This window comes from Rhea americana, unplaced genomic scaffold (genome assembly GCF_003343005.1).
Source record: "Rhea americana isolate MKP2758 unplaced genomic scaffold, rheAme1 scaffold_3, whole genome shotgun sequence".
NCBI lineage: Eukaryota > Metazoa > Chordata > Aves > Rheiformes > Rheidae > Rhea > Rhea americana.
The window spans coordinates 12,621,220-12,636,361 of record NW_028186423.1 but is presented as its reverse complement, the minus strand read 5'-3'; the positions used below and the strand labels follow the sequence as shown (position 1 = coordinate 12,636,361).

At 37.9% G+C, this 15,142-nt stretch overlaps 1 protein-coding gene across 13 annotated transcripts in view; it reads right to left on the bottom strand.

Annotated features, from left to right (window-relative positions):
• LMO7 (LIM domain 7) overlaps positions 1-15,142 on the bottom strand; it is a 131,161-nt gene that overhangs the window by 22,374 nt on the left and 93,645 nt on the right. For 12 of the 13 annotated variants that reach the window (XM_085309512.1, XM_085309513.1, XM_085309514.1 and 9 more), the window contains 6 exons: positions 13,861-13,978; positions 12,532-12,674; positions 10,834-11,281; positions 9,804-10,124; positions 6,854-6,968; positions 935-1,096 (listed from right to left, as the gene is read on the bottom strand). In XM_085309512.1, the coding sequence (XP_085165638.1) occupies positions 935-1,096; positions 6,854-6,968; positions 9,804-10,124; positions 10,834-11,281; positions 12,532-12,674; positions 13,861-13,978 (1,307 nt within the window). The remainder of the gene's footprint in view (positions 1-934; positions 1,097-6,853; positions 6,969-9,803; positions 10,125-10,833; positions 11,282-12,531; positions 12,675-13,860; positions 13,979-15,142) is intronic. The other variant, XM_085309520.1, reaches the window with a different exon arrangement.

Genomic DNA, 15,142 nt, shown 5'->3' with positions numbered 1-15,142 from the left:
AAAAAGCTGTCTAAACTAAACTAGGAAAACTGATGAGGGAAAAACAAATCAATCTCAGTCCCACTATCATCCTTAAATTTGACAAGTTATGCTCCACTAACTACAGTCTCACCTGTGACACAATACAAACTGTGATTTTTTTTTTCCTGTCTCTTCCTCACCCCACTATTTTTTCCCCCACTTGCTGATATTTTATTCTACCTGTCTTCCCACTAAAAGAATTATATATCATTTTGATCTGAAAGAATTCATTAGTCTTGCTTCAAACATAGGAAAAAAAAAAAATCTTTTGTGACTATAAAAAGGTATCCTGATCAAACTCACGGCAAGTCTGGAGACATGCGAGGCCCTCAGCCAGGATGGGAATTCTCACTCACCAGAATGCATAATACCCCGTTGAGAGGTACAATATCACAATATTTGGGTCAGTGGTCAAAATCATAGCACATACATCAACCACAAGCTGGCAGGTCACCAAAACCCTTCCCTAGAAGAAAGGGCACTGGACCCTCCTTCCCTGAAGGAAGGAAGRGATGAAAAGGCGCTGTTGAGAGAGGTGTTCCAAAAACTTACTCTCCGCTTGGGAATTACCCCACTTCATTTATGTGGTGTAACAGGAGAAGAGAGTTCTCTGCTCCCTTGTGCAGGAGTTGCACAAAGTAGCTGTGCAGTGTCTCAGGAACAGGCTACAGTATAAGAGAGACATCAGTAGTTCAGCATTTAACAGCTTTGCTTATGAAGACATTTGAAATGCAGAAGTAGATTAAAAAAAGCCAAGCTGTGTTAAAATGCAACGGACACACTAGCAAACTACTTAGCTCAGATACACATGACTACTGTAAGGGAAATAAGGACTCTCAGCTGTCACGCACAGCGGAGGCAAAGCTTATTTGCCTTACAGAGCACACTGTATCTGCCCTGCGAAAGAACTCACCATTCTTTCCATATCGTCTGACATCCATGACTAGGTTTCCAGTTTCTAGTGCTCTGGTGATGGCTTCTTCCCACTGACTGTAGTCCATATGTGAAACCTTTGTGCCATTGATAGCAATGATCTCATCATCTACATGCAGCTGACCAAGTGCTGCAGGGCTACCTGCAAGAAAACGGAGAAAAAAATTAAATTACATCTCCATTCACAGTTATTTTTACCACAGTTGTGTGTGTTGGAGGGGAAACACACATTTCTTTTAAATAAATGCTTTKGACGGATTTTGAAAGAGTCTGAAAAATTTACCGCGCATTGTATAAGGTCAGTAAACTCCGTTAATATCAAAGTCATGTTTGAATTTAGCCTWATGAAAATAAGGCAAAGCATTAGCCTTTTGGATTTGCAAGCATTCACACACTGGCTAGTTCATTTAATAAATGGGCTCCAGTATGCCTAYTCCTGCCTTCACTAATTCGCCTTTAGTCTGATGTAGTGAGAAAGAGAGCACCACAGTACCTGTTGCCTGAATTTCAGGTATCATTGGCTATGTTTGGGTAATCCTCTTGTTTGTCCAAAATATGAGCTCCGCTTTGGCAACTCCAGTATAAACTGGCTTCCTTATTTACTTTTTCTGTGCTCTGCTGACATGAATATGCTACTCTATTGCTTTGTTAAAATAGTTTATTAGCTCTGAATCAATTGCAGATTGGCCTCGCTCAAAATATTGCTAGATGTCATATCATTACACTTCTTTATTTATTTGACGGTAGTGACAACTCCACTGAGAGCAAATTTTATTGCAGCTTGGACTTTGAATTCTACATATATTTTGTAAGACAGATTGCACTTTACACTGTTGGGTTTTTTTTTTGGTTTGTTTTCTTTCTTCTTCTTTTTTTTTTTTTAACCTATTACTGTGCACTGGCAGGTGAACCCACTGGTGTAGGACAGTCAGCATACAGGGCCAGTTAATAAGCCCCCTTTTTTTTTTAATTCAGAAAATGGAAAAGCTGAGAATATCAAACTTCATTAAGATTTCATAAATTATATCTGAAGGGTTTTTCGATTAGCATTTATTCCCTTAGCAGAATAGAGAAAAGCTACATGAAAATGGAGTTRAAAGACTGAGAAATACATCCTCGTGCAAAGAAAAAAAGTCAGACAAACTTGAATTACACAATGGAAGCTTTTTCTAAAGTAGAAGAATCCATACATCCTATYTAAAATATACCAACAACAATGCTACATTACATTATCAGAAACAAGTCTGGACAAACATGAGAGAGGAATTCAGTCCCCTCATGATTCATTTGACCTTCTGACTCACTAGAAAAATGCTATTAGAAGTCTGGATCATCTGCTAAGGATTCAGACAGATTTTAATATCCCTGGCACCCCAGGAAGTTAAGAAATGAAGAAATGCTAGGCTTCCTAATACTCCTCTGAATCATTTCATAGTTCACAAAASCAAAAACACAATGACATTTTAACTACCATGTTGGAAGTGGAAGCATAGCTCCATGTCCTATTTTTCTGTACTTTTTTTGGTGAAGTATAGATTGAAAACTCTAGTAGCACTTACCAGCAAACTTTCAAAATATACCAGTTTTAAACAATATTATTGGAGAAAAAAGTTTTTATTTGGAGGAAACAGTAAAAGTATATGCACTGATGAAAGTGGAAGAACCTGTGCCTCCTTAGAGCAAGAAAGTGTAATAAATTTAACAGAATTAAAGGTCAAATAGGAAGTACTTTTTTAAAAAGTATGCAGAACATTTAGAATTGTGTTTTGCTTCAAAATCTAAGATCTTCAGTACTTTATAGTCTGCTCTCACACTGACTACGCTTTGCGCTTAGGGTAAAGGGACTGCTTCTGGCTCAARGAAAGAGACTGGACTGGGTACTGCTGTTTTGTGTTGTGACACAGAACGCACCTAGGGAACAAAARAGCTGGTCTTCATTTTACTCAAACAGCTTGACTGAGCTGAGGTTCAGCTCCGAGGTGAGAATGGTCCCTCGGCCCAATTACAGATCACCAAGTCAGGTTTTAAGAAACAAAGAGAATTTAAGTTTGCACATTTCCTCCCACAAGATCACCACAAAACCGCATCCAACATACCCCGGCCACACACACTTGAGTGAACAGCTGCAGTCTCCACGTGTAGACTTTGCACAGACAGGAGAGCTTACACCAATCAATCTTTGGCACYAGACTTGGCCAACTAGTCTTCCTGTACTGTCCCCAGAATCCATGGAGAGAGGAGCCTCCCCAGAGTGCAGTTCTGAGCACCTGTATTAGGGCTTCTGCTCTGCATCACCCTCCAAAGCAGCTTTGGTTTCACTAACGATAAGAGAAGCCTACAGAAAMTAGCAGGGCTATTCAGATGCCTAAAGCTGTATGGTGTCAATCGCTGCCTCCTGTCCAGCTCCACCATGACTACAGGATTTAGCRACAGTTTCTTTGTGTGAGTGTTAAGGATTTAATTTCCATTAAACATAACAGTTAGTGTTTATGTATTTTTGTGAAGATAGARAAGTCTCTCTTAAAACAAACCAACCAAAAGAAAAAAAAAAACCCAAAACACCTTTTTCTCACTCATTTTCCATACATATYCATTAATTCCTACCCTATCCCTATTGGTTGTTACTACTGCACATCACCTCAGAATTGTACATAAAAAATCAAACTATGAAGGAAATGGGTCAAATTTATTTTGCAAAGAGCACATCCCTTATGCCTGTGAGTGTTAGATTGTAGACATGTACACTTCTACGTCAATTTTGTCTCAGTGACTGCAAATAAAGTGTGAGCAAAAGGGGAAGGACTGAAATAATGCAGATTATGTAGCAGCAAGAAAACTGGCAGAACAATGTCAAGATYTAAAAATTTCTAAGGCTTTTAATGTAATTTTTAGCATAAAGACAGAAAATGCCTGTAAAAAGCCCACCATATTTTTTTAAAGATGGTAAGMGGGCTTCACTAATTACAAGTTTAACTCTTAATAAATTTTGAGAATGCATATAAGTACTTAACTTTATTTGCCAAATAGATTTAAACAGTGTAGTGGTTATCACATCTGCTTTACATGCTGAAGGTCCTGGGTTCAAGTGCCAGTGGAACCAGCACCAGGAAATCTTTGGGAGGTTGGACTAGATGATCTCCAGAGATCCCTTCCAACCTTACTGATTCTTTGATTGCCAATTTTTTTGAAGTAAAAGCMTATGTAGAATCCAGAGTCATTTACAGGCAATAAAATAACTGCTGATTAGCACTTAAAGAAAAATCAATACAGCTAGTTAGAATGGCAAATACATGAAGATAATCGGATGACGTCTTGCTGAAAGCTATTTCTGGGTTACGAAGGAGAAAAAAAGGTGATTGGAAACARTAAGTATGGATTTACCAAGCATAAATCATGCTGAAACAACCTGTTTGTCTTCAGTGATGAAATGACTAGATCTGTGGATGGGGAATATGGTGGGTTTACTTCCTTGGTTTCAGAGACGCTTTTGACCTGGTCTCCSACAGTATCCTGTTATCAAAGCTGGGATACTATATTCTACAGTGGTGCACAATGAGATTGGGGAAAAACTGGTTGGACCATCAGACTCAAAGCGTAGAAGTTAATGGTTCATACTCTACCTGGAGGCTRGTTACAGAGCTCCACAAGGATGTATCCTGGAATCTGTCCTGCTTAGTATCTTTATCAGTGACCAGGGGATGAGATGAAATRCACCCTCAGCAAGTTTGCAAACTACAAGCCGGAGGGCACAGCTGATATGCTGGAGGGTAGGGCTGCCATTCAGAGCAGGAACTTCATGACATTCAACAAGGACAAATATGCAAAGTCCTGCYCTGGCAAGGACTAACCCCTGTGACAGTACAGGCTGCCCAAGGGGAACAGGACATGGACATTCTGGCTGGTGCCAGGCTGAGTGTGAGCCAGCAGTGTGCCCTGGGAGCATGGAGGGCTAGCAGCATGCAGGTGGTACAAACAGGGGCACAGTCAGTAGGACAAAAGAAGTGACTATCCTCCTCCTTTACAGGGCACTTCTTACACCACACCAGTAATACCCAGCTTGGGGCTCCCAGTTCAGTAAAGTCATTACCAAACTGGAATGAATTCAGCTGAGGGCCAAGCAGGACAGTCAAAGCTGGAGCACTTGCCCTGTGAGAAGAACAGTTCAGCCTGGAGAAGTGACAGCTTCAGGAACCTTAACAGCAGCTCTGGTAGCTAAGGGGAAATTGTTGAAAAGGGAAAGCTTGCTTTTTATTAAGATGCATGGCTGGCAGGAAAACAAGATATCATTATCATAAACAAAGTCAAGGGATGTTCTGACTGGATATAAGGAAAAATTTTCCATTGGAAGATGAGGCATCGGAGCAGATTACCCAGAGAGACTGTGCAGTCTCCATCCTTGGAGGTTTTCAAACTCAGCTGGGTAAAGCCCTAAACAACTAGGTCYGAGTTCAGCCTTGACACTTCACTGAGCAGAGTTTTGGTCTAGGTGACCTCCCAAGGTCCCTCAGGGTCCCACCTGAACAATTCTACGTCTTATTCTTAATAAAAAACCCACAACATTCAGAAGTGCCCAACTGAGAGCTTATCTTTACTGTTTCAGTGAACTGTCTGCTTCCTTCGTTCTCTGTTCCTTTAAATAAACCTACARCTACTGCACACAGATACAGTAGTCAGTCATTGCAAAAAGATGTTAAATGCATGCTATAAATGAGTACCAAATTGGTGCAGTCCACCTCAAATGCTCAGTTTAATCTTTCTACTTTGCGAGCATTGTAATGAAGTATAAGCAAGGTAAGACTGACAGGGCCTTCATCTCCTCCCACCCTCCAGTTCCAGGCATGGAGCTCATTTGGACTTTGGTGAATGAATGACAGGCAGGAACATGCGCTGCCCTCAGGTTTCTCAGTTTCAGCTGGTAGCACAACGAAAGTGTCCTTTGCCTCCAAGTAACAAAAGTAAACCAGAGGCCTAGCATCAAGAAAAATAAATGGAAAGTTATTCTTCAGGGAAAGCAATTAACAGCTACAATCTAAGTAGTATCCAGCTATAATGGAAATATCTAAAAATTGATTTCAAAGTGATAAGTAAAGTTGCTCAGTAAGCACCGTTAAATGGTATCTTTTCCTCTCTGAAAAGTATAATGAAGGGCTAACTGAGAAGTTTCTAGTGGTTTCTGATTTCCTCAGGATGATCTTGTGTTAGTTATAAGGAAGGGCACAATTAAATATTGTTTTAAGTATTACTGGCAGTGTGCAAGATGGCTGTTCAGAATACAAAGATTACACACTATTTGCTTGCCTTTTTGAAACAAAAAAAAGAAAAAACCCTTAGTTTGTTCTCTAAGGAAAACTATGAAAGCTAGAAATAAGCATATGTTTCACTTCATGATAAAAATGTTTATTTTTCCTTGGTATTAACAAATATGTAAAATTTCCACTGGAAGTTAATTTAGAAGTTACAACTGCTTAAAAGTATTGCCTCTAAAATCCAGCATGACAAGAAAAGAAAAAATTGAAATAAAAATACTAAATCCCAAGTTTCCTCTGCATGTGTTTACAGACTATAGAAAATGAAAGCTTTTAAACCAAGGAAAAAGAATAATCCACATGTTAAAAACAACAAAACACTACTGTAGGTACCTCATGCTACTGTTCTGTAAGAGACTTAGGAAGCCTTTGGGCAATCACGTTTATACCTTTTCAGTTGTTACAGAACTGTTCTTCCTTCAGGAAATGCTTTTTAATATTTCTAAGTTAAACACATTTCAAGAGATGAGAATTCACAGAAAAGCATTAACAAAATATTGGGTTTTTTTTTTTTTTTACTCTCTGAGTTTTAGAAATATCTGCAATATTCCTAAAGTAAGAAGAAAGATTTGTACAGTTAAATATACATTTACCTTCTTCAACCGTCTGTACAAAGGCCCCTGAAGAATTCCAGTTTGTTGTAAACCCAAAGTTGCGACTGTGGCCAGGTCTCTGGTTTATACTGATTCTCATTTCACTGTACTGTTCCTGAAAAATAAAACATGACACTACAGTATCCGGTATCACAAGAATCTAAATGAGGGAAAGTTTATCCTCTAAATAAGTGAGGCTACTCACAATGTGCACTTTAATTATCTATTATTCGCATCATCTACAAAGGAAACAGCACTGAAGTCAGCTAACTAGGTTGTTTTTAATTCAAATAAGTACAGTCTTGGTTTACATTTATGTTTTTATTATTTTCCTGTATATATGTATGTACATGTGTATGTATATACATATTTACAGGTATATACATACACACACACACATTTCAGCTGTACATTTTCCTAACTGTAAATTCACCACAAAACAGTGCCATAAAACATAAGAAATTTGAGGAAACTGAGACTCTAAATGAGTCTTCATGGATAACCTTTGACTTTGTGAAATCTACTGCCTACTGACAAAGCATCAATCAAATAGGAATGTGAAAAAGCTAGATAACAGTAATTCACCTTATTTATTCTTACATGTGCTACAGAAGGCGGTATCAGTTTCCTTTAGATTCGGTGCTGCAATTAGATTTGTGTGAACAATCATCTTTCTAGTTTTATATGAAATATTACTAGTTTGCTATTGATTTTATAATGGGGGCCTTGCACTATAAAGCTAATCCCCAAATCAGCTAGAATCCAGATTTTCCATTCTAGAGGGCTTTCAAGATGTTTTCAAAATCAGAATGAAAACCTAACATTTCTATTTTAAACTACACAAATATTTGATTTGGAATACATTTTGAAACACCTGCTTTCAAGGTCAAAATATATTACAAGCATGTGTTATATACATTAACATTTTAATATGAAGTCATTAGACACCAATTAAAAACTCAAATGAATGGTATTCACTTCATCACAATGAAACAGATTATAAAAGGAAAAAAATATTTTAGACCTTTTCCAAATACTGTTAGAACAGATATAATGCAGGGAAGTGTGGATGGAAAAGACACAGCATGCTCATGTGCAGACTAAGGACATGCCTAAATTTTAGTTGCCTGGTAAACCAATCTTCCCAAAGGGTGGGATTCGTTTTCCCTACCTTCAAATATTTAAAAGCTGAAGTATCTAGGCTAGTTCAATAGCTCCTGTTTTGGTCAGAGGAAAGAAATGGGCACTTCCAGAGGGCATTTCACATGGAAAAGCAGCAATAGGGAGGCTCAGGGCAGCAGCCAGCCAGAGAAGGCTTCAGCAGCACCTGAGCAGGGGTGCACACCAAGACAACATTGCAGGGCAACATCATGAGGTTTTCTCCTGTGTTATAGCAGTGTTCTTGACAAACCACATACAGTCACGGCTCAGGGTAGAAACTATTAAGTTGTTCCTTTAAAACGCAGCTATTAACTTGCAAATGATCTTTACTAAAAGAGACTTTTTTCTATACCACCAAACTCATTAGATGAGCAACAGCACACTGGAAGTCAACATACTAATAGATATAGCACATGAGCACTATAAAATTTTAGAATTTGAGTATGTTCCTGGAAGTCACTGTTATTTTTGCTTCCAGCATCCCAAATCAGCTCTTCTTCAGAACTGCCTCCTGTGAGAGGAGTAATGTCACTTTGAGCACTGAACTTCATCATTTGGACAGGTCCTCTCTAAAACACTCAGTACCCTACAAACCTGGCATTACTGCCCTGATGATGAGTGAGCTATCAGCCTCTCAGCTCTGGCAATGATTTACAAACATGCCAAATAGAACTCGCATTCCTTAAATTATAGATTGTTTGATGCACACCACAAGTAATTTTTTTTTTAAACACATTCCCCATTTGGAGGCAAGATAATTTATAATCTGATGACTAATGATAGTAATAAAGTAGAACATAAAACATTTTGCTTTCATTTGGCTCACGTAAAAGTGATACAGAGGAATCCACATCTAATCCCATTTTTCACTGATTACAATCCTTTACTGTAACAAAAAAAAAATCCTTATGCAAAAATCAGTTTCCAAAAATTACAGTTATTTCATYCCAGAGGCTAATATGGTACCTCAGAGATATCATGAGTATGAAACTGAAATCTGTTCTTTTTCTGCAGGTTCAAAGAAGCAAGAATGGTTTAAAATGACTGAAGGAACATCAAAATAACTGGTGCATGAGGTGATTTCATAAATCAGCATCCCAAGTTTTACGATCCTCACCCAAGCAACTCAACTAATTTGTACAGCAGCACTAGGAATGCAAGGAATTCACCTCTAACCTAGCAAGGGGCACAAACCACATCGTTAGAYGGCAGGAAGGTACCAACAATTAAAGTTACTGCTATTCATTGTTTACTTGCGAAACATGAGATCAGTTAGAGGAAACAGCACAGGAAGATTCCAAAGCTCTGAAAGAAACACTAAAGGCCCAACTTCTGGATAAGCAGATACACATGGAGATGGTGATTTGTTTTAGAATTTGTTAGTGAAAGTACTAAATTAAAAGTAATTTCAGGTAAACAATTAAGGAAAGTATCTCAAGCCACGATAGAGGGGAAAAAAAAGGGTAGTGGTACTAAGGTTTAAAGTTGGCTTTTGAAAACCAGATCTTTATTTTCTGTCGGCAGCACCTTAGATTGCTCATCTAATTGCCAAACTGGTTATGCACACAATGTACTAATTTGGAGAATAACTAAGTTGACAAGCATCAAACTGAACATTTAGAATGAAACTCAATTACAAATAAAATCAAGCACAGGACAGAAAGTGTAGGGAAAGAATACAGCAAAAGAAACAATACTGTGTCTCCTCTAAATTAAATCACGAGGTAAGTTCTCTGAGTAGTTCTTACTATCAAAGAACACTAAGTAATGACATGATTTTCAAATTTACCTGGGTTTTAGAATCCTCAGGCTCTGGCAGACTCTCATTTTCTGTAGAAGATGCAAGCGAAATGGAATCAGGAGAACGATAATCTGATTTAAGAATACAGCTTCCGGCAGCATCTTGGTCTTGGGATTTAACAGATACTATCAAACTAGGAGTAGGTGTTGTCTTAACACCTTCTTTCTCCTCCTCCTCACCTCTGCTTCCGAGTGCAATAGTAGAAAGAGGGTGCACTGAGTCTGGTTGTGAAAATGAACTGCTAGTGAACAAAGTTTGAGCTCTTTTAGTTTTTTCTGCTTCTCCRTTATATTTCTGAGCATCATCCATCTAGGACAAAAATGAGAGTTTGGTAACTGYGTGCTTTACAAAAATCCTTAATCTTTTCACAATCTAAATATTTAACAAAATCCCTCCCTTTCATGCAGCTTCAGGTTACTGTACCCATTACTAACTATCCACTTTAAAGAAGAGCAAGACCTTTTTTCCTTGAAGTGCTTGCAGAATATAAAATGCAAAGTTATTAAAATAAACTTATTAAAAATCATATGCTTAGAAATATTTGCATTCTTACCATTTCTAGAACTGAGTCAACTAAGGATTCACAAAAAAGCTATGAAGATCTCCACAAGGGAAAAATCAATTCCTGTGCTTCAGTACTTAASAAACAGCAGAGCAGAAGAAATTTATATCACCTGAAAATTTGTCTTTAATACTTAATTATGTTAACTTAGCTYAAGATGATTACATTTGATGAAGAAAGGTTTTCTGATAAGCAACACCGAGGATACTTACTGAATATGATAAAAAGCTTATCCTACTAAATATACTTATGAGACTTATTCCAAGGACTACCTTTAAAGTACAGAAATGCAAGTAAACATCTAAAGCAACAACAAAATTGCTGCTCTGTTAACACAATCTTCATTAAATAGCAGATGATCCTTTTAAAAAAAAGGCAACAGATGTTGGAAGTCCACTGTTTGACCAATTATCTAAGACAACAATATTTACACACTTCAGGAACTAAGAATTTTACCGTGAATGACCGTGGTAACGATGAGATTCCTCTTGAGTGGACACCAAAAGGTCTTGGTGTAACCACAGATGTTAACCTAGAGGTATCAGTTTTCTGGTAACTTCTAGGGAGAGAAGCTGAAACCCGAGCTGACCCAATTTGAGTATTCACTGAGTGGCGAGTAGACAAAAGAGCTGAGCTCTGCTCTTCTGACAGGCTCTTTGCTGGAATTTGAGTGTCAACTGCTGTACTGCTCAGCGGCTTCTGCAAATTCTCTTTGCTACTTTGTACAGTATATGGAGATTTGCTGTCCTTAGTGCTGTAGGAAGTATCTTTTTCAAAAAGGTAATCTTTTGTTGCTGACTGTGCAGAAGGTGCTTTTTCATCACTAAAAACATCATCGTTTAACGAGTACATCCATCTGTGTTCCAGTTTTTGCTTACTGAAGGTTCCTTGATCCTTGTTCTCCCTAAGGAGAGGGAACACATGAAGAGACTAGTCAAGATACCTGACAAACAGGTGGGCCCTAAGTGTTTCAGCTACTGAATGTCTGACTGGGCATAAACACAGAAACATGCTGGGTAAAGGAAAATTACATCATTTTAGTACGGTTTCTTTAATCTGTTGTCTTTTTTTTYCCCCYYCCCCACCACTTATGTGTACACTCCAATAATACTCAGATGTAATAGATCATACTATCAGCTTGCACCACAACAAAAAACTCCTTACCAAGAAAATGATATAGCTATTCAATTATATATCTTCAGATATTCAGATTTTATTGAGAAAAGAGTCGGAAGAAGGAAGCCATAGTGTATCACCTGAACTCTACAGCTTTGGTGGCATCTCCACTCTATGAAAACATGACACTAAACTTTAGATAACAAACAAGAAGCCCTGAAGTTAAGATTTTTTTTGCTACAYGTTTCCTTGTCATATAGAAGCAAAGATAACCTTTAGCATATAACTTTTAAGGTGTTGGCAATACTGGCTATTCTATATAACTCGTACCCATACTTTTATCCAAGAAACTGTAATTTGTATCCTCATGTATAAATACATGTCATATGCATAAAACTTTTAGCCCTTCAACTCAGTCATTCACGTATTAAAAAAAAGAAAAACGCTGTCAGCAGGACAAATAGTATCATGTTACAAAATTTACTCTTTTTAACTTTTTTACTTTTCAGAGAATCTTGGCAGTCTTGTTCTGTAAATACCAAAAGGAGCAATGGGGGATACAGTGGAAATCAAGTGAAAGTTCACAGTTCTGTGATACACACAAGATCCTGGCTGCACTTACCCACAATAGCTAAAAGAACAGCAAATACAATGTCAGAACAAAGATAAATAGTTAAGATGATTAAGCTGATCCAAGAATTAAAAAGACAATTATCCAGTTTAATTCTCTATTMTTTTAACCTCTTCAAATCTCTTCAAAGTGGATACAGATACTGACTTAAAAATACATTTATTCTTAGTTAGCAAAATAAAGTAAAATATCATTTATACTCTAAAATTGTTTAACATKCTCTGAAGACAATGTACAAGTGGTCCAGATCCTGCCCTTTAATTAGATTTCTACACTATAATTTACTACTAAAATTGTTTAGATTTCTGCAGAAACAACTGCAAWTTGCCAGTAAAAACTGCTCAAGAATTAGAACAGAAATGCTGAGATTTAAGTACTAAACATTACACTTCATTTAGGTTCATTACCTCTCCTCCTGCATTTCTTTCAGTGACTTGCTACTTCTTTCAGAAACCTCGGAGGCTCTCCTTTCTATTTCTTCTCTCTCTTCCTTTTTCTTTTGCAATTCAGAAGTGAAGCTTTTCCTACGATTCTTCCATTTTGCTAGATCCTGAGAKAATCACATGAGCATACAAACATCAGATTTTCTCAAGACCTCTTACACCCACAAAGGCATCCCATTATATGCTGCCTGAATGCCCGTGTCTTAATTTTACTTTATATGACCAGTATGCCTGCATCAACGCCACTTTTTCATGCATCTTTCCTCTAAATGATAAAGGTATTCTTGTTTTCAAGTTAGAGATTACAGGCCTGCTGCCTGTTAATCATGACTACTGCACTGAAAGTGGGAAAGTATTGTCTTTTTTTTTTTTTTTTGATATTTTCAGTTTTATTCTAGACTATTCTGCATGACAACACATAGCTAAAAATTAATGCAAATGCCATGGAAATTTCTTTGTCATTGGCTTTGGAATTTGGTGTGTGTGTGTGTGGGGGGGGGGTCCAATCACTTGTATGTTTAATACATTAGCTTTAGAACAAACGTGACTTAAAATTTAAATTGAAAACATAAGTATCAACCTCTATTTTCTTCATTTCTGTAAAACCACAATTTGTACTGGCAACTTTCTCCACGAAATACCAGAGCTGCTTTAAGATAATATGGAATATTAGAGCTAACATGCATTGAACAAACAATTACGAATTGCTTGCTCAGTTTGTAATTGTCTTAATTTATTAAAAACAATTCTTATGAATCACAGATTTTATTAAGAAAGGAAAGGTTTCAGATAACGTTATGAGGGAGTTGAAGGCTACRGGATCAGTTTTCAAGCTCCATTTCAGACAAAAATTATTGGAGGTGGTGGGGATCTCAAGAATTTGCATGTGGAAATATTACTTCCCTCCCTTTCTCCACATAACCAAATACATGGACATTCCAATCATTTCACAAAAATGAATTCACAAATTTCAGACTGCACATGAAACTATGCCCTAACTTATCTTTATGGCCACAAAAATCATGTCTAAAGTTTTTGTGTTGATACTATAAGATAATATAAATCTCATCCTAAAGCACTAATCAGGTATTGCGGATAATATATAAAATAATTTCAGTTCTCYATTAAATAGACACCAAAATTATCAACAGTTGTGAGAAATGGATCATTTTAGAACCCAGTCCCATGAATTCCTGAGCACATGCAAAATATTTTTCTAGGGGCCCTGACTGTAGGTGGCACTCAGCCCTTTAGCAGGACATCTGAAAGCAGGCATGAAAAAGGAGCATTTACTTCTTGCCACTTCAGATCTTGTTCTTGTAACTCGTTTTTTATCCTCTGTAGCTCTTCATAGCGAATTTTGCGCAAGGAYTGCAATTCATCCGCACTGACGTCATTCAAAGATTTACTCCTAGAAAGAGAAAGGGTACTCAGCTTTATTGCTGAATTAGCCATCATCYACGCAAATGAACCTTCAAGAGAGACACGTATTAGTGCAAGTAAGCTCTCTTAAGTGTTATTTGAAACAGAGCAGAAAACATATGAGCAGATGGTTGAGCATGCCTGCTACAGCAGTAGTGTATTTGAGCGAATAAAATCGGGGAAAGGGAAGAATTAGCTGCTCCTAATTCATGCTGATCGTTCACACTGAGGTTCTCACATTTGACTACACTTATGGTCAAAATTGTTACTGTTAYTGATCTTCCTCATAGCTTTCAGCTRAAAGCTTTCTCCTCTCCCCCCGCGTCTGAATTCTCGCTCTTTCATTTGTTCTCTCCACTAAGAGCCCCAGCACCATCCTTCCTTCCTTCTGCTAACCACACAAGTCTCTCACTGAAACACACTTCTAGAAGACAAGCTTCAGTCACGGTTAAACGACCACTTCACTCACGCCACAGGCCCCGCGCGCCTACGCTGCGCCTCTCCACGCCTCCCTGCCACCTCCAGTGGAGGTCAGGACAGCCACCACCACCCTCTTCTCACCAACTCCTCCAACACAGCTACAGATTTCCTCGTGAGCTCCCACTTACTAGCTCCCCTTAACCCAAATTCCTCAAAACTCCCTTTCCAACATTTTTCCCACACCTGATTTCCATTTCTATGCTATCTTCTCCTTTCTTTTTTCATGTTCCAGTGTTCCCATTCAAACATAACAGATTCTTTTAAACTTTGGTATAGGGCAGGACTCCTGTTCAGAGCTGACCAGAAGCCAGGTGACATCAAGCAAAATACTGGTAYTTCACACCATAAAATTCAGTGCTGTAATAAAAGGAAAGCTACATTTCTGGGTTTTGGTGGGTTYCCCCCCACCCCCTTTCCAAAATACTTTTGCTTAAATTTATCCCAACAAAACTTACATGATGCAATGGTAGATGTTGTAAACTAAATTATAATAGGGCTGAAAAAATTCAGCAGTGCTCCAGAATGCTGGAAACTGAGTMAAAACCAAACTGACTCAGAACAGGGCCTTCAACTAATCTCTTGCATATTAAGACAGCTCTTAACTGACAACCCAGTTTCTTTAACTTCCTCCCAAGAGACCTGACTTACTTTCACTGGTAACAAAAGACTTTGG